We start from the raw sequence: 24,755 nt of genomic DNA on the forward strand, positions 1-24,755 counted from the left end.
TAAAGATTTTGAACAGGTCTAGTTTATACCATGTAATTTTTCACATTTAAAAAAGGTGTAAGTTATTCACAGCTGATTATTTAATATACACAGGGTTTCTGATTTTGCAGATACAAAGCTGACAGGCTTTTTTTTCTCTTTGACAGATGGGGATGGACAAAGTGAACATTTATTACCAGTCTGTGAAGATGACACATGTCAAAGAAGTGCCATCTACCTAACCAAGCTGGGACTGGACCAGGTAATGTGGATTTGGAATAACTAAGACAAAGTACCGTGTTTATAAAATTACATGAAATAGAAACTTTTTAGGAAATAAGTGAAATCTCCTCACCTGTCATAATAGAATACAAGAGACTTGTATTTATTTACTTGTGTGTTCCCTATCTGAAAAAATACGGGTTTGGTGAAAGAGGTTCCTAGAATTTTTTATAATGGATAATTCTACTCAAAGAAATGATGGATGCTCCTGAAGAGTCACTTTCTTGATTGCAAAACACTGCATTTGAAGCACCATAACTGTTCCAGCATGAGATGAAAAACAAGGTTTGTGTGAAGAGCTGGAAACAAATCTAATTCAAATGAGCTTGTTTAGTTTAACTTAGGGAGTTATTTTAGAGTAAAAATATATATGCACACACATCTATCAGCCCACACTTCTTACCCCTAATTTCTATTTTGTCTTTGTTTGTTATTAATGAAGTAAATTTCCAGGTGGTATAGAACACTTTTTTAGGCTGTGTGTCTGTTAAATTGTTGGAGGGTTGTTTGTTCATTACACTACTGGCTTTCCAAGACATGGTTATATGTCATGGAATAGATTATTATATGTTCATTTATTTAAGTATGTGATCATCTGGTTTAAGTATTTACAATGCCCTGATTTATAATAAAGTTGCAGCATACAGTAAATTAACTAGATGTTTGTTGAATGGCTTAATAAATGTTTTACTAGATTCATATTTTGCAGTGTGAACCTAAAGGCCAAGGTGACATACAAAGTACTTGTAGCTGGCAGCAAAAGTCACTGTAGGGTACTCAGAGGGAATTACAATGTGTGCCATACATGTTGCTAACCATGTTATCAATTACTGATTATTCCCTCACTGAAAAATTTTAAGTTGAATTTTGTGCTAAAAGTAGTACCCTCTCTGATCTAAAATTCAGAATTTATAGCTGAACTTGTTACAGTCTGTAGCCCAAGTTTAGAGTGTAGATTTTCTCATTTAGAGAATCAAAATTCATAGAACACAGGCTGTAGCATACTAGTGAGGAAAATCACTCTGTATAGGAAAGGAAAGTACGTAGCTCCCAGTCAGTGCAGGGGGCATGACTGGGATGGAACATGACATCAGAGTATGAAACAATAACTCTAATTCTGGTAATTTTTATCTTTTGACCTTCTGAGCTTGGCAGCTCTGTTCTCAGAAGTCCCGTTTTGCTGTGCCCGCTGGTTGGTTGGTTGTTGGTTTCTTGTTTTGGTTTAGATTTATTTTTCTTTTACATTCATCCCTTCTACACACAGAACACAGCTGATGGATTGAGCATTGCTGAGTGCTGGGCTACAGCAGAGTTTGAGTTAAGGGTCAGAGCCTTTGCACAAAGCAGGTGGATGCTCAGGTTGTGCTCTTGCCTTGCTTCTGCTCTGGCAGAACCATGCAGGGGAGTGGCTGGGCTGCTCCTTGCCAAAGGACAGCTGCCCTTGAGCCCTCCGTTTCCTTCCTTATCTGCATAATGTAAGAATTAAAAGGAATTTGAGTTCTGCTCCTCAAGTAAATTTGAGACAAACATTCTAAATAAAGTAATTTCAGTGTAGAAAGTGAACCAACCCCACACAAACAGCTGGAACCACTGAGAGCTGTGGGGTCTGAGGATCCTGTTGGTCAGGATGTGTTCCCAAAAGGAAGTGGTGCAGTAGTGCAGAGGAAGGTTTGGGTCAGTTTGCATAATATCAGAATGTTTCAAGGCAGAGTCTGTTACAGTAACCTGCTCTGATCTAACACTGCATGCAGCCAGTTTTTATCGTGCTTCATAAGTTCCTTTTTTTGACAGGAGTAAGCTGCTTAGTCACAAATACATCATTTATTTAACCTATATTTAATTTGTTTACTCAATTTAGCAATGTCATTGTGTAGTTTCAATTTGAAAGAAAATTCCAAGTGATAATTACTTTTGAGATAAAAATTAGCAGTTAAATATTGCCCCTTTATTTTAAAGAGCAAAGAATCCAAAAGATTCTCACCCTGCTAGAAAAAAGGTATTAAAAAGTATTTGGACTCACCTAGAAACGTTAAAGCAATTTTCCCTGCGTATTTTTAGAATGACTTTAATTAAAAATGACAGTATCAAATGGCATGCAATAATGACTTACTCTGGTCTAACCTTTTAAAGAATTCTATCTGGAATATTCTTTTCTTGCGCTCATCTGGAGGTGATGCGGCTTTTTCCTTTTGGAAGTTTTTCTCTTTTCTATTCTGACACAGTGAAAAGTATCATGTCTTCATTCTGCAGCTTTTCCCATGTGTTGCATGCTTCCTTCAGGTAGAAAACTATTCAAATATGCCAATTCTTATATTTATTTGGAAATAAATGTTTCATTTCATTGAATTTGGTCATTGTGAGGTCAGATGATAAGATTTGACTAAATGAGTTACTCTTCATGAGAAATGATAAACATAAACTCGTGGAAACAGACTGGAATAGCTTCTGTTTACCAATCACTTTACAGGTTGAGGGAAATAATCAGGAACCCTTGCAGTGGGCAGAATGTGTTTCAACAAGGGGATGGAATCCCTTGTGGAACTGGTAGGGAATCTCTGGGAAACTGAGAAATTGCAAGACTATTACTGAAAAAATAGAAGACTCTGTATCTCCATTGTCTTTTTTCACTTTTTGCTGTGGGGTTTTGTGGCTTGTTTTTTTAGTTAAAGGTGTAGTAACAAATTCTTGTTTTCAGAATTTCTTTTTTTTTTTTTTAGTACGAAACTGATCTCAAATCTGAAAGACTTCAAATGAGACAAATCTTATAAAAAAAATACTTTGCCTACTGGGCCTGGTTCTGTCTTTCCTGCTTGTCTGCTGTAACATTTGATAAAACCAAATGAGGAACAGTTACTTCAGTTCTACGATAGTGGGTGATGCTTTGGGATGAAATGCATAAAAGTCAGAAATACACACCTGTACAATTAGTGGCTCTACAGCTTACACTGAGGAGAGGCAGGCAATGGCCTGTCAGGCTTTGGAGCTGTTCCAGTAAGATCCTGTCTGTCAGGATATTTCTCATGTCTTTGGCCCAACTGGATGGCTACTGGAAAGCCAGGCCAAGCTAGGAGAATTATTTCAAGGATAACCTTTCATCGGAGGTTTTAATTTATGTGATGCTGGTTGGGGGGGTTAAGTGTTAGGAATATCTCAGATTTTTTCTTCTTTCAGATGGTGGAGCAGAAGTAAAGGCCAACAAAATACACAAGAGTGGCTTAAGGAGATACAGACCTCCTAAGGTTTTAAAGGAATATGAATGTTTCCATAGCAACAGCAGAATTGCTGTCAGATCCAAGTGGAATCCTATATGCTGTTTCAGATTGTGGCAGGTGTTAGGACACCTCAGACTTCTTTAAATTCACCTGCAATAGTTACAGTCTAATCTGGGAAATGTTTTGAAGTCCTTGGTACTGTTTAATATAGGAACTCTAGATACTGTGATATTCTTAGAGATGACTAATTCTTCTTTAATTTTGCCAAGTATTCAGTATGATTTTTCATTTGTTTCCTGAGGCAAACACTATTATTTCAGTCCCTTCATCTGAGAGTTTCTTTGTGGGCTTGATGATTCTTATAACCTTCTTCAGTACAATAGAAAGGCTACAGCTTTATTCCTCTTGGAAATGGAGTAGGTCTGAAGTAGAACACAGCAGTGCATCCTGCAGCAAACCCCAGGTCTTCATGGTGTCACTCTCTAGGCTAGAGAGGGAGGTGACAGCATCGATTATCAGCTGCAGTCAGTCAGTGTCAGGAGTTTTTCCTCATTCCTGTGTAACAGTTTAAAAGGGGAAATGGATTCAGCTGCTGTAGTTTTTATAAATGTCATATTCTGCAAGATCCTCTCATCATTTCTAAGTTGCTTCTCTTTCTGAAAGCAGCTGGGGGCTGTGAGCATTGAAAACATGACTTTTACTGCTTTGGTTCCTTTTTTCTATGATTCTAAAGCAATGCTGTGGATTGTCACCTTCTGGGCTTTGAACACCATAAGTTAATGGTGTAAAGCAGAGTAATTTCCTCAGCTGTTGAGGGATTCAGGTGAGCCTTGGATGCACTGAAAGCCGAATGCATGCTGAAATCCTGTGAGTTATTTGTTGTGTGCAGCTGAACTGCAGTGCACTGAGAGAGGGAGCCCCAGGGAAAGCACCTCTGGTACTTCTGGTGCTGGGACAGCTCTTTAGGCCACTGCTGATGCTCATCTTTGGCATTCCCACAAAATGCATTGGCCAGGAAGGGGCTCTAATTCCCAAGGTTGTGACTCACAGCTGGCTCCCTGCCTGCCCGTGTTCTGTGGCCTGGAAGCAGCAGCTGGCTGGGGGTGGGTTTTGTGCTGCCTGGGTTTCTGGCCATAATTTAAAAATGGAGACATTTTAATCCCACAGGTTGGGCTCAAAGACCTGCTCACAGGCTTTTGAGCAAGAGAAGTGCCTTCCCCAGTGTATGGAAGAGTGTGGACTTTGTAAGAAATGAGCCCTTGACAGTGACTGCAAGGTGCTTTACATTTTTCTCAAATCCCCACATCTTTTTCAAAATGAAAATTATGTTTTCACAGAGCAGGAAAGCATTCTCCTTTCTACTTCTTGAAAAACAAATGTTTGAAGAGCTAAAATTTTCAGACATTTAAATCTTTTTCCTATATTAGCCTACAAATCATTATTTTGATATAAATGTTTTACATGATGTTAGTAGTGATGCTATGCAAAAGAATTTTAACAGAAAAGGAAGAAGTGAATCTGATTCCTCTGACTGAATTTTGTGTTCATTTAAAATTTCTTTTAAAAATACACTTACTCAACTTTTTTGTCTTTCTCATCTGAGCTATGTAGGAGAAATCATATGATCAGAACACTGAAAAAAAAATAGCTTCATGTGTCCTCATTATACCCTCCTATTTCTATCTTAGAAATTAAAAAATTCGTTTTAGTCTTTTCCTAGTAACATAATAACAGCAAATATGAATCTTAAAGTAATTGTCTGGATTATCAAATACAAAATAAGCAGGATATTTGTATTCTTGACAAACACTTTCTCATTTTTCTGCCTTTTGTACTGGACTATATGTCCTGAGGCACAGGAACAATTAATTTTGCATTACATTACACAATAGTGGAGTTCGTAGTAGAAATCTACTGAAGGGGTTCCACCAAAAGCATGGATTACTCTGAATTTAAACTGTCAGTAAGTCACAGCTGGTGCTGGAGTGTGATCTGCTTATGCCTTAAACAAGGCTGATGTTCTGGAATGTTACACAGCTGCTTTTGGGAAAAGCCCCATGGCTGCTGCAGTGGCATGGATGGATTTGCTCTGTGCTGTCAGTGGTGCTGATGCTTGCTAGCAATAGGTGGTGTTGTGCTCACCTTTTGTTTTGTATCTCATTGTAGACCTTAGGAATGTGAAATTGCATTCTATTAATCACTCTGAATAGAGTATAAAGGAAAACAAATTTGTATATGTGCCTAAAAATTCATTTTAAATTTTGTCTCTTTAAGATAGCATTACCATACCTGGGAACATTTAGAAAGTATATGATGGATATAATTAGATTTTACTGCAATGACTGTGTGAATGATACCATGTAAAGTAAAAGCTGTATTATATTTCATGGTTCTGATTTCAATCACTGTTTTTCAAAATTAGACTATTTTGCAATAATATTGTTTCATCTGTCTTCTGCATGACAAGTAAGTGCTAAGAAATCCAACCCTCAGAAAAATTTCCCTCAGGGTAAGAGTATTGTCCTTATTTTCTGTTTCTTAGATTTTTGCAAACCTTCAGCAACTACGAGTAACTAACTAGACATGTGCATGTCGTGGGGTGTGAGGTCCAGGTGTGTTTGATGTCAGGTTTGACTTTGAGCAGGCGTTGGGTCCAGGTATGGTTGATGTCAGGTTTGAGGTGGAGCAGGCGTTGGGTCCCGGTGTTTGATGTCAGGGTTGAGGTTGAGCAGGCGTTGGGTCCAGGTGTGGTTGATGTCAGGTTTGAGGTGGAGCAGGCGTTGGGTCCAGGTATGGTTGATGTCAGGTTTGAGGTTGAGCAGGCGTTGGGTCCCGGTGTTTGATGTCAGGGTTGAGGTTGAGCAGGCGTTGGGTCCAGGTGTGGTTGATGTCAGGGTTGAGGTTGAGCAGGCGTTGCAGGTCAGGATTCAGTTCAGAGCCAGGGCACACGCTGGGTGTGTGCCCTGCCAGGCAGGACTGCCCCAGCCTTCTCAGCCCTCTCTGGGCTGCACACAGCTCCCACCTCAGTGCACTTCTGCAGCCATTCTGGGGGCTTCTCTCACTTGCCTGTGGTAGTTTGTAATCCCAAGGGACCAGTCAAGTGTCACACACAATTACCATGTGGCAGAAATGTTGTTCACCACTGGATTGTGCAGCAAGGGAGTCTTTCCATGGCAGGATATGATACTGTCATGACCTCATTCTGGCTCTTGAAACAGCTAAATTGAGGCTTGGGTAAGATGTGTGTCATATCTGTTAAGAGCTTTTGATGTTGGTGATAGTGATCCTTCAAGATGGCAGCCCTCTGTCCTTTTGAAGGCATTGTCAGTTAGTTGACATATAAAATTACTTCTGACTTTTAAAATGACACTGATGTTTTTTTCTGTAGCATTGAAATGTTAACCCTGGCACTTCAACTTGCAAAATTACCTTGATTTTAATTAAGATAAATTTTATTTAGCACTTCGGCAGTACTTTGGAAAGTAGGTGCAGATGCATTCTGTTTCCTGTCCTGGAGAAATTATACTTTGCATTTCTTTTGTAGTTTCAGTTTGATACTTTAATCTTAATTTCTTATCAAACAGTTCAGTATCTGATGCTTCTGGGGATATAGGAGAGGAACTGAAGCTCTTGAACTTCTAAATATCCATGAATAATAAAATTGTTCAAGCTGAAATGAACCTTAGGAGATCCAGCCTCCTGCTTTAAGCAGGAGCAAACTGAATTCAGACCGTGTTGTTTAAAGGTTTGTCCAGTCACACTTGGAAAACCTCCAAGGACAAAGATCCTGCAACTTGTCAGGGCTTCGTTTGCTGTATAATTAGGTTGTCTCTAGTCAGAACCTCCCTTGTGTCAGTCTGACCATTTTCTCGTGCTCTTCTGCCATGTATCCCAGCAGAGAGCCTGGCTCCATCTCCTCAGCTGGCTCCTTGCAGGCATTGCAAGACTGCCTAAATCTTCTGTCCTCCAAACAATCCCTGTGCCCTCAGCCCGTCTTCTGAGGAAACACTCAGTGCCTGACCATCTTGTTGACCCTTCTCTGAACACACTCAGTATTCTCAAATCCTTTGTGAACTGTGGGGCACAAAACTGGGCACAGAATCCAGATGCAGAAGAGCCAGTGCTGTATCAAAAGAAGTCCTGGGTCATCCTGAGCAGGAGCACAGGCAGCCACTTCAGTGCAGAGCAGGTTTGCTGCCTGAGCTGCTGTGCCCAGCTTTACCTTCCTGCTCAGCAGGACCATCCCCTCCCTCGGGAGAGCTGGTACCCAGCTGGGCACTGCCCAGCCCGTGCCAGTGCAGGGCTTTACTCCCCCGTGCAGGATGATGTAGCTGAGTGTCAGTTTGCCTTTCTAGGGCCTCCCTGAATGGCCACCCTGTCCTGCAGCATATGACAGTGTCCAGCAGTTTGGTGTTGGCTTAAAGAGGCTGCATCCATCCTCCAGCTTCAGTGATGCCTATTGCATTGCCTTGCAATTCCAGGGGAAAAAAAGACACTCAAGATCTCATGGCCCTGATGATTTGGTCTTGCCTACATTTAAAGATTAGTAGAAATTTCAGGCAAGCCTGAATTTCAGTTAAGGTGTTCCTGAATGTTTCCATATTCTGGTTGTATTCTTACAACCTTAATTATATTTTCCTGTTCTGGAATAACTGCCTGCGTAAAAAATACTTCAAATTATTTTTTTATTTTGCTGACAGAAGGGATTATTCAGAAATAATCCTTACTTGTAAATGGTTAAGAATCCTGATGAAGTGGTGTCAGCTGTTTTAAATAGAGCTACATTGTTTAAATAAATAAAATTAATGTCTTTACCTAGTCATTCTTTTTTTTGTTTTACAGTGGATTCCAGTTTTGCAAGACTTCAGAAATAAAGACACAGTCTGGGGCTTTGTACCATACCAAAATGACAAATCTTCAGCAGAAATTTCATTTCCAATTACACTTCACATTGGAGATTACAACATGGATGGCTACCCTGATGCACTTGCTATATTGAAGAACACTTCTGGAAGGTAATGCAAACCTAGAAATAAAGCTAGCAGATTCATGTTCAATCATCATTCATAGAAATTACTAACTTTAGTGCATCTCAATCATTTTATCAAGTGACCAAGACTTTTGATCTCTGCTAAGTGTTTTCTTTTGAACCCAAGTGTGCATTTACATGCTACATTCAGAATGCATACTTGTATAGGCTCAAACTGGGACTCTGGGTGGGGAATTCCATCATGGACTGGAGTATGAGGCAGCATTTTAAGCATTCCTCCCAGAGCTCAGGAGCTGATTCTCTCCCTTTCCTTTCCCACACCATCTTCTGTAAATTCCTGACTTCAGCTGTCAGTGCTGGCTAGTAACACCAGGCTCTGAGAGTTGGGGAACCTGTTCCCTGTCTTACGGAGTGAGCACTGACTGGTAACTGCTGAAAAATGCACTCAGTAGTGGTTTGCCCTTTTTGAGAACCAGGAATTTACCAGTTATTTTTACAATGTCCAAGAGAGCTGAAAACAGATAACACACACACCCAAGCCCCTCAAAAAAGAAACTTCTAACACTTCTTATTAAATTTTTCAGTGTAATCTTCTCATCCTCCTTTTTTCTTAATTTTTTTCTTCATTGCTTGCCTTCCCAATACTTTCTACTGCTACCATCTGGTGCTAGGTGGGAGAGGGCGTGTGGGGATGCTCTCAGGGAGCCTGTTGTACACGGAGGAGCCAGTGATCCATGTAAAAGCTGAGCTGAGTGGGTGCATTCCCGAGCTGTCGAGCACGTGCCGCCGGATAAACGCAGCCGGCCGCTCGGAACGGAGCAGCCCGTGGGCAGCTCTCACCTGGCACCTGGGGATGCTGCTGCTGCCATGTCCTTAGCTTTACCTTGAAGTGCAGCAGCATGTTTGCATGTGAACATGCTTTTGCTTGACAGTAGGGATGATGAATAGACTTGTTTATTTGGGAGAAAAGCTGAGAGCCCTAGAGACCACGATGCCAGTGAAGCTCAGCAGAGCTGGGATGTGTGCACGTGAGTGCAGTGTGTGCTGCACAGCTGACTGCCAGCATCTGCAGACATGGAACATTATCTGTGCCATTCCCTTTTGCTTCATGTCATCACTTCTAAATGGTATTTTAACCCATGCTTTGTGGACTCTTAATGTCTTTACTTGACAAATGCTTGCGCTAATGCATTACAAAGCAGAATAAGTCTCTCATACAGGTGTATTTGTTATCTTCCCCTATGTGGTATTTTGAATGATCTTGGGTGCAGGTTCATAGTTTGCATGTATATGGAAAACAAGTGAGGACCTCACTTTGATGCTTCTGATAGTAAGAGAATTTGGTGCTGAAGTCCAAGAAGTCAGTTCAGGTCTTCTAGTGGTTGCCTGAACATGAGTCACTCACTGACATTTTTGTGTTAGAATTCTTCAGATAGTGCCACACCTAAAAATGACCCAGTTTGAAGAGTAGCGTGCCTGTGTTCAGCCTACATGATGTGATTCATGACAAGGCTGTGAGCAGCTGAGCTCTGTCTGTACCTCTGAGCCTTAAAATAACAGCAGAGCAGCTGTTTCTATTCAGACACGGCAGACGAGAAGGAGGTGATGCTGGTAAGGCCCAGAACTTGCCAGGCAAAGTTAAAGCACTCAGGCCCTGAATGTCAGGTGTTTGACTGCAGACTTTCCTCAGCTGGGACTTTGCATCTTCTATTCAAGCAGACATTGAACAGAGACTGCAGATAGTCTAGAGAGCAAGCTAGAAGCAGCCTTGCCTTTGCCAAAGTAACACGGTCACGTGGAGCTGTAAAGTTGCTGTCTTTGCTTTTGCCTAAGCCTCAGAAATGTTGTGTTTTGAGCTGTACTATCACGTGTATCCTGATAGCTGGTGCTCTTCAGAAGGGCTGTGTGAAGATGCATGGAGTTCAAAAACATACTTGAAGCTCTTTTAAGTCTTAGGAGGCTCTGTCCTCTGGCTGGAGTGTAATTACAGCAATGTAATGTCGTGTAAAATCATAAAATAGTTTGTAAGTAGTTACTCCTGTGGAAGCCCAGAAGTCGCTTATGTCTTGTTGCAATGAACTACTGTGATACACTTTTATTCTTCTTGCTTCTGAATTTGTTTGCTTGCTCAACTGAGTGCATTCAAAATTATTTTTAAACTTGACATCAAAGTTGAGTGACACAATAAGGCATAAGGACTGAAAGTACTGGCAGATGATGTGACAAGCTATTAAAAAGGAGATTCGGAAAACTGAGGAATTCTGGCAAAAAACAGAGTAAAGCAACCTAAAAATCAAGAAATACATTGCATGTTAGCATTGTATCTGTCCGGAATTTGCAGAGAAGTAGTGGAAGCATGCTTTGTAGTTCGGGATGGGAGCAAAAGTCACTTTTTTCTACTCTTGCTGTGAAATGTCACATTCAGTAATAATTCAGTGGTTCTGAGAGACTTAAGCAAATACTTCCTTTTAAAATGTATAACTGGGTCACAGATTGGAGAGAATTAAAACAGTGTGGGAATTAAATTAAAAGCTGTCCTTAAATTAGAGCAAATTAAAATGAAAACCTTATTTAATCGATTTTAAACACTTCTGGATCAAGCTGTTTATTTCTTTCTCTGAAGCCTTTCATGCCACATCTACAGATCTAATTTCAGTGATTGATTACTGTGATTAAATGATAAAAGCATTTTTGTAAACTCTTGACCTCAATCTGTGCTATCGTTTAGGAAGCCTGGTTTCTACTTGCTGTCTGTAATGTAAAGAAATTAAAGCAGGCAGAAACAATTTTGTTCATCTGAAGGTATACCAATACATGATAATGGAAGAAAAGGATTAAAAGCAATTATATGCCTCCATCACAATTCAGGAAAGTACTTTCAGATCAAATCCTTACAAATCCCTACAAAAGACTGAAATAAAGATACCACAGTTGGGCATAAAGTTGGTTTAGTGTCCTGCCCAGTGGCCACGTCAGGAAAATGATCAATAGCTTCAAGTATTGCCACAGCTCTGCTGTTTCATCTCCTGCCGTAATCCTTTGATTTGGAGTTACACTGGGTCATATTCTGACAATGTAGAGACATTCCTTACCAGAAACAGCAAAAAGGAGTCTCACTTGTGGTTGCAGGTATTGTGGGGGGTTGAAACTTTTGAGCCTTTATTAAGACTCAATAAATTCCATCAGGTACTCAATACATTCCAGCAGGTGAAGGTGCTAAGTGCACTGTAGATCCTTACATATTTATCTGTTCAGTCTGAATTCTTGTAACTTCTGACTTGAGTCAAAACCTGTGCATTAGAATTGAAGTCCACAGGCTTTTCTCCAGGCTTGATATATACATGAATTCTGTATTAGAAATTGTGTGTGTATATAGAATATAATAGTGAAGGGATTTTATCAGTAGTTAGTAATTGGTTCAGCTATACCTCCTGTCTTACATAAATGAATTCATTTTTTCACATGCTGATTTTAAATTGACTCTGGTAACATTTGAATTGTAAGTACTGCATGTGAGTTTGTAAGCATCTATCTCCCATCTAATTAAGTGAAAGGAATTCTGTTTAACAATTTTTTCCAATTAGACACTAGTAGTTGGCATCTGGCATTGCAAATATGTAATCTAAGTCTTTCAAATCCATTTTTATTCAAAGGGAATGTTTTTCACTGGTCAAGTTGACAATACTTTATGTCTGATACAGTTGATAACAGTAAAGACTGAAACTTGGAGACAAAAAACAGCTGGATATGGAGAGTTGAATAAAAAACTTCTAAGTATGATAGGCTTCTAGAAAGTTTTCTAGGTGTTCATGCTCAGTTTTAAATTAATGTATATATATTAATCCTTTATATGGAAGGACTCTTATTCGACCAAATTATCTCTTCCTAAATCATTATTAGTTGTCACTTGTCAGAAGGAAGGTTGGATAGAGGACTTCTTTTAAATGAAGGATTGATGAGCACCTTGTAATTGAGCAAATCTAAAAAACCAGAGGCAAATTCAATTATTCTGAACGTCTGAAGTAAGATAGTGGTGATTTAGATGTCCCTGATATTACTTTAAATGAACTACCCTAAAACTGACAGCATGAGAGATGTATGGAATTAGCAGTAAATATTTAATTCTAATTGCAAAGGAATATGTTAAAATAAAACTAAGACTAGTCTTTCTTTGGTGTTAAGCCTTATTAAATCTCCCTTTCCTGCACAGATGACTTTGGTCAGAAGGTACCAAATTGGAATATAATGTACTTTGGAATAAAGCTGTAGGTAGCACACAATTTCTCTGCAGCTGTGTACAGCTCAGTATCTGAAGTGCTGCAAATGGCAAGTTAAGGGCAATAGGCTGGTCTGAGTTCAGAGTTCTTGTGCTCTCTCTTGTAGCATTGAAGCTGAGTTGTTTGGTATTGACTGTTACACATTTGTAGAGCACTTCAGCATTGATTTTTTGGGTTTTACCATTACAGGAGTGTCTGTCTTTATAGGCTTTCAAGGACAGTGCTTTGTCATTTTAAGGATGCAGATGATTATCTTTGTTACAGGGAGATTCTTTCTGATGGGAACTCTTCAAAATTTTGTTCAAAATAATAGGAAGGTCATAAGCTTGCATTTATTTATCATAGTATGTATCAGACAGGAAACATGGCAGTAGATACTTCCAGTCTAGGGCTCCTTGTGTATCACAGGCCTGAATCCTAGAAGAATTCAACTGGCAGCTCACAGGCCAAATGCAGATGTTTCCCAGGAACAACGTGAGCAGCTGAGGAGGCAGAGAGCAGCAGGTTCTCTCCCCCCTGCAGAAAATCAGGGCCTGCAACTCCCTGTTGCTGCAGCATGGCCTGCACAGCAGCATTTCCTCTCCTGGCTGAGATGCAGTGCATGGGGCAGGGGATGCTACATCTCTGAATTAATTCCTTTCCTCAACAAGAGAGCTCTCCCACAGTGCATTTCTTGGGTCTTCAGCATCTGTTTAGTGTTTTACATTGCTTTTTTCTTCCTGCTGTTTGTCTTCTGTTTCTCTTGTAGGTACAGAAGGGTGAAGGAAAGTGGCATTTCCATACTCAGTGCCACTTTGATTAATGTTTTCCTTTTTTCTCAGTTATAAGGAAAGAAAATAAAAGTTTCCTGTAGTAAATAAACTACTTGTATCCATTCACAAGGCTTCTAGCTTAGACTTGAGTAGTGTGCAGAGTATAATGCAAACGTGAGTCTTCTCTCTTGTAATTATCATCTAAGTAATTTCTGACAATTTAAAAAAAAATCTGAACTGAAGTAGTCTTTGTAAAAGTTTGTCCAATTTTTAAAAAGCTATGTTGAGATGATGAAAAAGAGAAATTGAAACAAACTGCTTAGCTCAGCTTGTCACCTTACCTTGCAGTTGGCTATTCTGATATGGTACTTAGGTAATACATGAAATGAATGTGAGCACTTAAGAATTTCAAGTTGTGATTATGAGTTCTCAGATACAGATAATGCAGCACCTTAAATATTGCAGATGACCTCATTTCCTTTTGGAAAATAGTTAGATAGTTAATTCAGTGATTTGCCTAAGGAGAAGTGCCTGTGCATCCTGGCTGCTGCTGAGACACAGAAGCCACCTCGCTGTCCCCAGGGAGGCAGCAGCGTGTCCAGGGTCACTCTGAGGACGTGGTTCTGGCTGTTGCCCTGGGCTCTGACAGCTGAGCTGCCTTTACAGAACACTGCTCTGCCTCCTGGCTCTGCCCCCAGAAGGAGAGGAGGAAACTTCATCTGTTTCCATTGCCGAGGCAAGGAAGGATTTTAGGATCCCAGGATGCAAACCTGCCTGAAGAGTTGGACTGGGGTTGGTAAAGTGTGAGGTTTTCCCAGTTCCAGAAGCACTGATACATTAGCAGGGAGAGTGGGAACCTTGTGTCTCCCACTGACCCACATTGGATACTCCTTAGAAGGGAGATTTTTCTGCACTAGCCCTGGCACTCTGCTTGGTTTCTACATTTCTTGTTCAGTTTTGCACCTGCCTTTGTGTTACATGTCAGCTAGTGCCTAACTTGGTTTGTCTTGCCCTATTTTTACTGCACTTTAGCAGGCTGGGTTTTGTGTTTTGTATTTTGTTTGAAACAGTGGAAAACATACAAAGAGAGATTTGATTTAATCTCAAATTTGCTTAAAACATGCACTGTGTAAGAAAAAATGTTAATGGAGCTGGGATGGGAAGAAGCTGTCATGCAATAATGAAAAAGCATGGACATGTTTTAAATAGTGTTTAAGCTGACAGACTGTGGAAGGGATTAAGGAAAATGGCAGATAAGTTCATTTGTAGTTTTTTCAGAATAAAGTAAGGCTATGTTCTGTCCTTTGAATGGTTAAGTTACTCCTGTTGGTTTGGATCCATTTATTTTATGTTTTCATTGTTATAAGTCAGGCATGACAATGATTGTAGTTCTGTCTGTAAAGTTCACATAAGTACTTACGGATTTTTCGAGTACCCAGTGGCTGCCAGCTGAGCTTCTATTACATTTAACTGCAGAGCACTTAAACTATTTAATTACAATATTTTTTTAAATTCTATAATTTAGACTTATCTCAAGTTTATGTATTATGTATGTATGTTTTACAGCAATCAACAAGCATTTTTACTAGAAAATGTCCCATGCAACAACGTGAGCTGCAAGAGCGTGCGGCGCATGTTCCGCGTGTTCTGGGAGCTCTCGGACCTCAATCAGATCAAGGACGCCGTGGTAGCCACCTTCTTTGACATCTATGAGGATGTAAGTGCAGCTCCTCAGCCCAGCAAACAGCTCTGGCTGTGGCTGTGCCCATCCCTGGGCCCTGCACAGACCTTGGATTGTCCTGCTGAGCTGTGGATGGCCCTCTCCATTCCAAATTGATTTGCATTTTATTCATAATATTTGAAAGATATTAAAATAAATAGCAAAGGTGTAAACTTTGCTGCATAGTATTTTTTCCCAAGAGTAAATAAGCATTCTAATGTAAACTTGGGATTTTTTTCCTCTAGGGAATCTTGGATATCATTGTGCTAAGCAAAGGCTACTCCAACAAGGACTTTGCTATCCATACATTGAAAAATAACTTTGAAGCAGATGCCTATTTTGTTAAAGTTATTGGTAAGTTACCAATGCATGATAAAGTCAAAATGGGATCTTGAGAGGGATGTGAACATTTGAGCCTTTGCATATGAAAGCACTGTGGTAATGTTCTGTACCTGTGCCACAGCAAGCCTGCTTTGCTGGAGTTCAGGTGTGTGTCAGGTGGGAATGATGCAGAATCACCTTCCAAAGGGGCTGGTTTCATTTCAGGGGCTCCTGGCATGGTGTGTTTTGCTTACACTGCATCATCTGTTCTGAGGGTCACTTTGTATCCCTGTGGGAGTCAATTCTGCGTTTCCAGCCCAAATCCACGTGGCACAAACCACACCTTACCCTGAGAGCACAGAGTGGCCATGAACATGGCCAGGGTGTGTGAATTAATGAGAGCTGGTTTAAAAGGCTTGAGTTAAATTACAATATTCATAATTAGGTTTTTAAACTGCATGCCCTTCTGTGTTCTTCAACTGCAAAGGTGTTGAGCTTTGAGCTCATTTCTTGTCTGTCTTGCTTGATTTTTTGAGAATGAGTGAAAAATGAGGCTGTATGGAGCCTATGAAGACAAAGCTCACTAGCAACAGCTAGAGGTTCACCTTCAAAAATTGTATTTGCTTTCATGTTACTTAAATGCATCCAGTCCTCTAAAGCACACATTCTGCACACCATAAGAGAGCAGAACTGCAGCTGCTGCTGGGGGCTGATGCTATTATTACTTTGTCCACAGCCTGGGCTCTGTTCTCATCATGATAGTGTTTAATCATTTATCATGTTGGTGGAAGCCTTCTTTTAAGTAATACCATCTATCTGTAGTGTAATTCACAAAAGCATGCAGAAAATCCTCTGGGAAAATCTTACACTTCACAAAGCCATACCAGAACTATAATTGTGTGATATTTTAATAGGGAAGGGAGTAGTTTGCAACATGCTTTTTTGATTCACTCTCTGTAAATCTATCTTAAAAACTGGGGCAAGCCTTTTTTTAGCACCCTTTTAGGGTGTGAGTATTTTTGCATAGAAACCCTAGGAATTAGGAATTAATGAGGATCTAAAAATATTTTTACTGTGATACAGAGGAAAGTATTTCTAACAAAATGTGCTTTGTGTGATTTAGTGTATCAATAAATGCATTGTGTTCACTTATTTGGCATATGGACAATGAGAACAGCTTTGCTCATTATAACTGATGTCAAATATACTTGGCCAGGTAATTTGTTCCAGGCTGAAACTGAACAGCAAATTTCAGTGTGCCCTTTTGCATCAAAATGGGAAGAGTTGGATCCACTTGCATACTCACCTACGTTTAACAGATAAAATTAAAGCTGTAGTATTAAAAGGCTATCTGTAGGTGCATATAGCCTTCAAATTCTGCTTTGCTACACACATTTGTCTTAACAGATATTGGGGGGTTTGGACTGTATAAAACATTACATCTTACTGTATATAAAAATTTCAACATTTTGAAATCACAAGCAAAGAATGGTAATTTAGGACAATTATTAATATTCACACACAAACTATTAGAAAACTTGCTTGTATACAACAGTGCCATTTCTGACTCATGCAGGGAGTGATTTCTAATCAGACTGTGAACATCTTCCATGCACCTTTCAATATTTTTCCTGGTCCTAAACATTTTGTACCCTTAACTCAATGGACCCTTAAAGACGACAGAAAATGCTTTAAGAAATTCCTGATAGTTAGGATGACCTGCCCTCAAATCTGGTCCAAATCTTCATTTTCTGTCTGCCATGCTTGCTTTGTGATACCATAATTCATGGAGAAGTAATGTTTTTCCCTGGCTTCAGTACCTGGTGTGCATCCTCCTCCCTGCCCATAGCCATTACTGGCCTGCTGCTCAACCAAACTGTTGCCATTAGAAGTCCAAATTTTGCATCAGAATGGACCTTACATTATTGTATGTGTGTGGGTTTTGTTGCTTTCTTCTACTACTCAGTGTGACAGGATGTCCACTGCTTACCAAACAGATGGCTTTCACTGTCCCTCATTTAGGTTTTTAACAGAGATTTCTGAATGTAACTGATTTTTCAAACTAGTAAGTTTTAAACAATTAATTGGAACAAGTGTCACAGGCTTTAGATATTAATTAGCATTATATACACCTGCTTATAATACTTTTGAATTAATAGACTTAATTGGTAAGGGGATTTTTGCTTGTTACAGCTTTTGTGAATTGCTCTAAACCAAGTTCCAAAATGATGCCTTATATAGAAGGAAAAACCTTTATTTTTTTATCACTTAAAACAGTAAAGCTGAATCTCTGCCAGTATTTTACATGGTTAGAAATGAAGAATAATGAATAAAATGTATAGTTCACTGTTTTAAAAATATTTTAATTTGGAATTTTTCTAGCTGGGAAATCTGTCCTTTTGAAGCTGGTTAACCAGTGAGGTGAGGTAAAACAATGGTGAATTTCTGCCAAGTATGCTTCCAACATAAGGAAATGTTATGTATTACCATAAATCACAAAGAAGATACTTATTTTCTTTGTGTTTTGATGGCTACCTGACACTAGACTTTACCAGATTGCAAAAGTGGTGCTTTTAAGATGGTTTGTGAACATAAACACAACATGCTCACTTTTTGTTCTTGCAGTTCTCAGCGGCCTCTGTTCCAACGACTGTCCTCGGAAAATAACAGTAAGTGTAACTGTGGCCTGGTTTAGTATCTAGCCTCAAATAAGCTGAGGTCTAATTATACCAAAAACTCTCAACGTACTGAAAGAGCTGTTGACTGGAATAATGTATAATCCAAATCATGACTGGACACCTTCTGCTTCTGTGAGACCCATAACTCTGGGCAGCTGCTGCCCAGAGCTGGAACCAATTGATTGTTGTGCAGGGGCTTTGTTACCCCACACTGGGGGTAACCAGAGACAGGAGGAACTTGGGTGCCCAAACTGGGAATTGTGCCAAGTCTTGGTGGGCACTTAGAAAGTCCAGACAAAACTGACTGTGGGGAGATCCAGCCACTTCTGGGCCCAACTCCAGCAGTGGGCACAGCCAAGGAAGGAAGTGCACTGCAGACAGCCATACACATGTGGTGTTTTCTGTTTAGATTATTTTATTTGTCTCCAGAGATCTCCAACTCACCCACCAAACTGCCAATTAGCAAATTGTTTAGCAATGTTCACAGTGAAAGCTGGCCTGAGAGAGAAGCTTAGAGTAATCAGAGGTAGCAGTAGCACTTTAGCTCTACAAAAGTTTCACATTTAATTTTGAGTTGAAATTAGAAAAACTGCTTCAAATGGGGCTAACCTTTGCTTCAAGCCTATTCGAGACATGGGGTTTAATTTCTGTTATAAAATAATGAGGTTTGATAGTATCATTAACTTAATTACAAAAATGGAGGGTTTAAAAAGCAAATCTTCACAGCAGATGTTGGTGGAAATTTCATTATCGAGATCACTGAAACACTATTGCTCCCACTGTAATAGGAGTTCTCTGACAAAGTAAACATAAGGTACATTGGCCAGAGTACAGCTATGTGGCACCAAAAAAAAAATTTAAATTTCACCTTATTGACTCATCTTTCATAGATCTGCATTAGCATCACCATTGTGGTCTCCTTAGTTTTCATTCTAATCAGTTATTATTTTCAGGCTTTGATCTCATCTGTCATCATTATCACTTACTCTTATGGTTTAAACTTACTACTTCTTGAGGCATGGTGTGAAACATGTCATCATCTCTTTTGGTGTTCCTTCTGTAACTTACTTGAAAGCTCTCTGTTGGATTTGATGTCCTAATATCAGCTTTAGTTCAGCACTAGGGAAAAAAAAAAAGAAAAATTCCTTTAAAATCTGTTCCTGTAGTTGTCTCTCATCCTCTCCCTTCCCAGCCTTTCTTATTTAGGTGCATTTCTTATGGTTCATCACTCAGTAATGCACAAATTCCTTGGATGTTTGTCTTATTTTTTCTCATGACTGTACTTTGATGTTTAAGTACATTTTCTTCCTCAAGAAAATTTGGTGAAAATAGATACCAATACTTGTCAAGTCACTGTTCAATCACTTACATTAATTAAAGGAAACACTGCTAAATAATGATAAAAATATGGAATTTGTGTAGTATTTTTCATTTCAGAAATACCATCAAGATAGTGCATTCTCTTGGTATTAAATGTTCTGCTTTTTCAGAACATGCAGTTATTTCTTTAATTTTTAGGGGTTTTTACTTTACTTATAGCTTCCAAGGAAACATTAAACCTTTTGCCAGAGGACTGAATAGTATTGCTTTCTTCATGAGAAACTAAGCATTACTTAGCCAACTGATTACTGTGATTTTGAAAATTGATTTCCACATAATGCTATGAAGAAAACAGTTGCAGGATTTTGAAGTTAAAATATAAAAAAATAAATTCTTAATACAAAAAAAATATAAATTCTTAATGTAAAAACATTTTTATTCAGTTTACTTTTTAATTACTATAGCGTTTTCTGTTCCTAAAATATTGCCTGCCTTTTTCTTTGTTATCACTTGTAGCCCTTTGGAGTTAATCAGCCTGGTCCTTACATAATGTACACCACTGTAGATGCAAATGGATACCTGAAAAATGGATCAGGTAAGAGAAACTCCCTGGGAATACCCAAGGCACAGGCTGTCTGTGTTTGTGCTTCTCAGTAACCCGAGGAATTGGAAAGGTGACAGAGGGAATGGAATGGTTTCAATGGTGCCTTCAGTTTACAATGCCAAACCCCAAACATTCTCTTCCTTCTTTACAGATTGCATTTTTATTACAGACATTGCAATTGCATTATTTTTTCATTTGTCCTGTGCCAGTTAGGTTTGAACAGTTGGCTGTAGCAAAAAATCGTTGGGTAAAATATCAGCAGTTTGTGAAACAGCATAAGCTTCTAATTGCTTCCTAAGCAATTATGTATTAAGAAACAGCAGTGGCCTTGAAATACCTCAATACAATCCTAGTAGCCAGATGACAAAGGATCAGGATAATATTCAGGACACACAGGATGTATTTGTCTGGAGTTGTTCCCTACAACTGCAGCTAACAAAATCAGATGCTGAGCAGCCTGAGGAAGCTGGAGGGGGAATGCCTGTGTCCTTTCAGGTCATGCAGGAGCTGCAGGGGTCAATCCTTAGGTAACAGGGTCAAAATCAAGGGGGAGGGCTGCTTGGTGCAACTTGGATTGGAACTAGAGCTCTCATGGCCTGAGATGGTGCAGCTGCCACAGTTTGCAGGAGTCCAAAAACAAAGCAGCCAAAGAGAGAATCATCCACTGGGCTGTGGTCCAGGCAGTGCCTGATGTTAGAATATCCTGGGGTTTATGCTGCCTTCCTAGGTGTGTACTGGTGGCTCCTAGAAAACACAGGAGACTGTACTAAGTGGTTTATTATTCTCATTTATGACTGGTAATCTTAGGACTATAATGGACTCATTTCTTGCTTAGGCAAAAATCCCAAACTCATAAGCTGAACGTGATCAGTAAGTGCAGTCATCTGTAGCTGTCACTCCAGTCTCATTTCAAATTAAACTCAGATTTTTAAAAAATGCCTCCAGTAGTTCCAGATTATATTCTGTATAACACTAACTTAAATAAAAACAATAATTTAGAGGGGAAAATGCTGACACATTAAGGTCCTGAGTCAATCTGAATCACTGGTAATGCTCTCACCATGAGTAGTGTGCTCAGGACTGTTAATTCCACCTGGGGGAAATTAAAGAGAATGAAGATGTCCTGAAATGCAAACCAGACAGCTGCAAAAACATATCTTGATGCTCTAGCATTTCTGTGCATGCTTAAATAAAGACATTTTTCTAACTCTGTGTCATGGAACAATTTACATCTTACAAATGGAATAAAACTAGCTTAATATTTGGACCTATTTCATGTGTCATTTTCCTAATTTTTTTTCTGTCTCTCTCTTCCAAGAACAAAGGCAAATGCATTTTTCTTAAACATTTTCTTTAGGGTTTGCTGAGTTTCTTTGGTTGTGGCTTTGTTCATTTTTTGTTTGTTTGTATTGGGGGGGGCAGTTCCTCTAGAAATGCAGTGTTTTTACTATTTACTCTAAGAAACAGTTATCAAATGTGATTTAATACTGCTATATTCCCTTCAGAGCTACCATATTCACAATAATAAAAACCTAACAGGGTCCAGGCATGATGAATTTCCTTTTCTGTTCTGACATTATGAAATAACAGTAATGAATTCCAAGTGTATTTATGACCCCAGCAGCGTTGCTACAGGGAATTTTCCAATGCTGTCTTTGATCAGTTTCTCAACACTAATAAGTTAATAGATTTTTTTGAGTGTGTATAATTCCTGCAAGAACTTTTGAAAGTCATGTTTTCTGAAGGTATTACATTACGTTTGCAGCTAGATTTTCTTCTCTTGCAAATGTTATGTGTATGATGTGTAAATGTTCTAACTAGAATTACTGGCCTATACAGGTTGTGGTCTGGAAAAACAGTCCATTACATCACAATCATCTTCTATTTGACTGTCAGGATGTCATCAGGCTATATCAAGATATATTATTTGAGATATCAAATGATATCATCATCATTTTTGGTCCATGTATAAACCTTCAAAACATCTTTTCCACTAAGCTTTTATTCCACATTTCCATTAAGCTTTTATTCATATAGCATCCATATGCTATTTTAAAACTAATTTTCATGAACTTATTTGCCTTCCTTATACAATATTACAGGGCAATCCATATTTGAAGCTTTTAATTATCTGAAGGAGTAATGAGCTAATCAAATGTTAAAAGAATTAATCCCTTTCCCAAGAAGTAACATGAGTAAAAACAGTTCTTTTTCTGATAAAAAGGAGACTCAGCACTCCTTTTCATGTCCCCCTCCAAAGTCAGCTGTTATTTATTGCCTTTATGGCTGTGCTCAGTGGGGGAACAGTTGTTGGCTGGACCTCTGCAACCAGTCACCTTAAGTTATCCCTGCAGCCCTGGGCTTAAATACATCATAAAGTACTCAAAGCCATGGCCCCCACTCTGCTTCTGATCTCCTAAGTCCTGCAGGACTTCAGTTGTGAGTTATGGCATCTTTCATGCAGGCAATATCCATGCAAAAAGTAAAATAAAAAGGCCCATATGGCTGGCCTTATCTAATTCATTTTAAGGTTCTTTGATCTGCCAAGCCTAAACTACAGGGAATTTGCATAACTATGAGGGTTTTCTTAAAAACATTGTTAGAATTGTTCTGTCTCCTATTAACATTTCCAGTATGTTGTTAAAAGATAGCAGAATAATAATTAGCATGTATTCTGTGCTTTTACTTTCACATTGCTCAATCCACTTGCAGTCTTACAAGAAATACTGTTAAATTAGCTACAAGGAGTAGCAATTGCCAACATGGGCATTAGAATGGAGAAGTGCTGGGCCTTACATCTGCAGTTAATATCTCCACAGACCTTCTCTTCCTGAGAGGAAAATCAACTGCAACAACTTCTTCAAATATTTAAGGAATTTCATGCTTGAGGTCAGACCAGGTCCCATGTAAATCTGGAAGAAGTACACCAACTCAAATTTAAGTCATGTTTTCTGATCCATGTCTTCCTTTTGGAGCTATTTTTAAGGAGATCCCACAGTTAAGTGTGAGTGTCAGCCAGGATTTTCAGCTCTGCATATACATTTCCAGGCTTGTATTGGGAGAATATCTTCTGTGTTTCAGCCTGTGCTATGCACATCTGAATTTTCTCTCCCCAAGTAAAAATATGCTGGTAGAGTTTGAAATAAATAGGCTCATACTTGCAGCTTGTGTCTACCAAACATACTCATTCTGTGGGCCAGGAACAGGTGGCAGTGAATATCTCAGGTTTCCTCAAAGCTCCGTATCCATAGGAAGATGACAAGAGTAGATTCACTGAATGGCTGATAGGGACCAAGTCATAATTTGTTTAAGCATCTGTATGAGTGAAGCTGTGTGGACTGATGGCCTCTGCAGCTTTCATTCCAGAGCTCTTTCATTTTGCTGCTTTTGCTTTGTTTTGTTTTAAACCTTCCATGGCAGAATGACCTTTCACATGCTGTGAAGTCGTGCCCTTCTGGTTTTTTGAAATCTGCTTACTCTTCCCTGTTGTTGCATTGAGTTCTCCTGCTGTTTAACTAAATTGAATTGTGAGGTGAACACAAATGTCTAGCAGCTATTATACTTGTGAATTTAAACATAAACATTGCAATATGTACCAGAAAAAAAGCAAAATAAGCTTATTTTCAATGGCCATTTGACTCTGCAAGGTTCATTGTGCTACATGGAAAGAAGAGTGTATTCATGGAACAAGCTGGAATAATTTAATAATTGAATAGCTGCATTCCATGAGAGGGATTTTCTGTTTGCTATAGGTAGGAGTTGCCTTCCAGTATGTTTTTCTGTATAACTCTCTTTTGTTTAGAAAGCTTACTTGAACTTGTAATGTTGCTTGCAATATTTGGACATTAAAAATGACAGAGCTTCCCCCTAGCAGCACTATGATAATTTTATTGCTTGTTGGATTTTAAGTTACCAGTTTTACTTCTATAATTTTATGGTGCAAAGGTATTTTTCATAAAAATACATATTCTCATAAAAGTGCATCAGGTTTGGAGTTTGGGCTTGCAGAGGTGTCCCAAGTTGGCAGCACTGCAATCACCAGTGTCCAAGTCCTGAGAATGCACTTTGAATTCACTTTCCCATGTTATTTCTGGTACTCCAGAACAAGATATTGCAGAAAAGGTTGAGGTGAAGTTGTGTACTGCATTAATCTGGAATTTCCTATTAGGGGGACTAAGGAAAAGAGGCAACCAGCTGGGGAATGAAGTTACCATTGCATATTTTAAGCAGAAAAAGAACTCTTTGACCACTACATTTCTTTTTTCCAACCAGTGACCCCCAAAGGCAATATGAAAGGAACTGAAGTAAAGCTTTCCACTAAAGCCAAGCAATTCAATTTCTCCAACTTTCTATGAAGCGTCCAAGTTTGAAGTTGTTGAGTTTTTGTTAGATTAGTTTCTTTTCCTGAAAGCTTCTTTGTAAATTCTTAGGCACAATCCATGGGTTTTTCATTACTATCAGTTATATTTTCCCTTTCTCTTACCACCAATAAGTGGTTGGCATATTTTTCAAATAAAAGAAGGAGCTGCCAGCTTTATAAAAAGGAGAACTACTCAGTGCACTTTAGCCCAGTGCTGGTGGTGGCAGCAGAGGAAGCAGCACTGCAGTGCTCCAGCTGTG

The 24,755-nt window shown here is 39.1% G+C and overlaps 1 protein-coding gene and 1 long non-coding RNA gene across 4 annotated transcripts in view; one reads left to right on the forward strand and one right to left on the reverse strand.

Moving 5' to 3' along the window:
- ITFG1 (integrin alpha FG-GAP repeat containing 1) overlaps positions 1-24,755 on the forward strand; it is a 73,114-nt gene that overhangs the window by 35,645 nt on the left and 12,714 nt on the right. Inside the window, exons 9-14 of the mRNA XM_064386454.1 lie at positions 147-241; positions 8,316-8,488; positions 15,059-15,209; positions 15,458-15,566; positions 18,159-18,202; positions 20,048-20,126. Coding sequence (XP_064242524.1) covers positions 147-241; positions 8,316-8,488; positions 15,059-15,209; positions 15,458-15,566; positions 18,159-18,202; positions 20,048-20,126 — 651 coding nt within the window. The remainder of the gene's footprint in view (positions 1-146; positions 242-8,315; positions 8,489-15,058; positions 15,210-15,457; positions 15,567-18,158; positions 18,203-20,047; positions 20,127-24,755) is intronic.
- LOC135279248 (uncharacterized) overlaps positions 1-24,755 on the reverse strand; it is a 135,917-nt gene that overhangs the window by 34,052 nt on the left and 77,110 nt on the right. For 2 of the 3 annotated variants that reach the window (XR_010346525.1, XR_010346524.1), the window contains exons 4-5: positions 19,217-19,330; positions 2,300-4,028 (exon numbers count right to left, since the gene is read on the reverse strand). This is a non-coding gene — a long non-coding RNA (uncharacterized LOC135279248). Of the gene's footprint in view, positions 1-2,299; positions 4,029-19,216; positions 19,331-24,755 lie in introns of those variants that run through there. The other variant, XR_010346526.1, reaches the window with a different exon arrangement.

This window comes from Passer domesticus, chromosome 12 (assembly GCF_036417665.1).
Source record: "Passer domesticus isolate bPasDom1 chromosome 12, bPasDom1.hap1, whole genome shotgun sequence".
Classification (NCBI taxonomy): Eukaryota; Metazoa; Chordata; class Aves; order Passeriformes; family Passeridae; genus Passer; species Passer domesticus.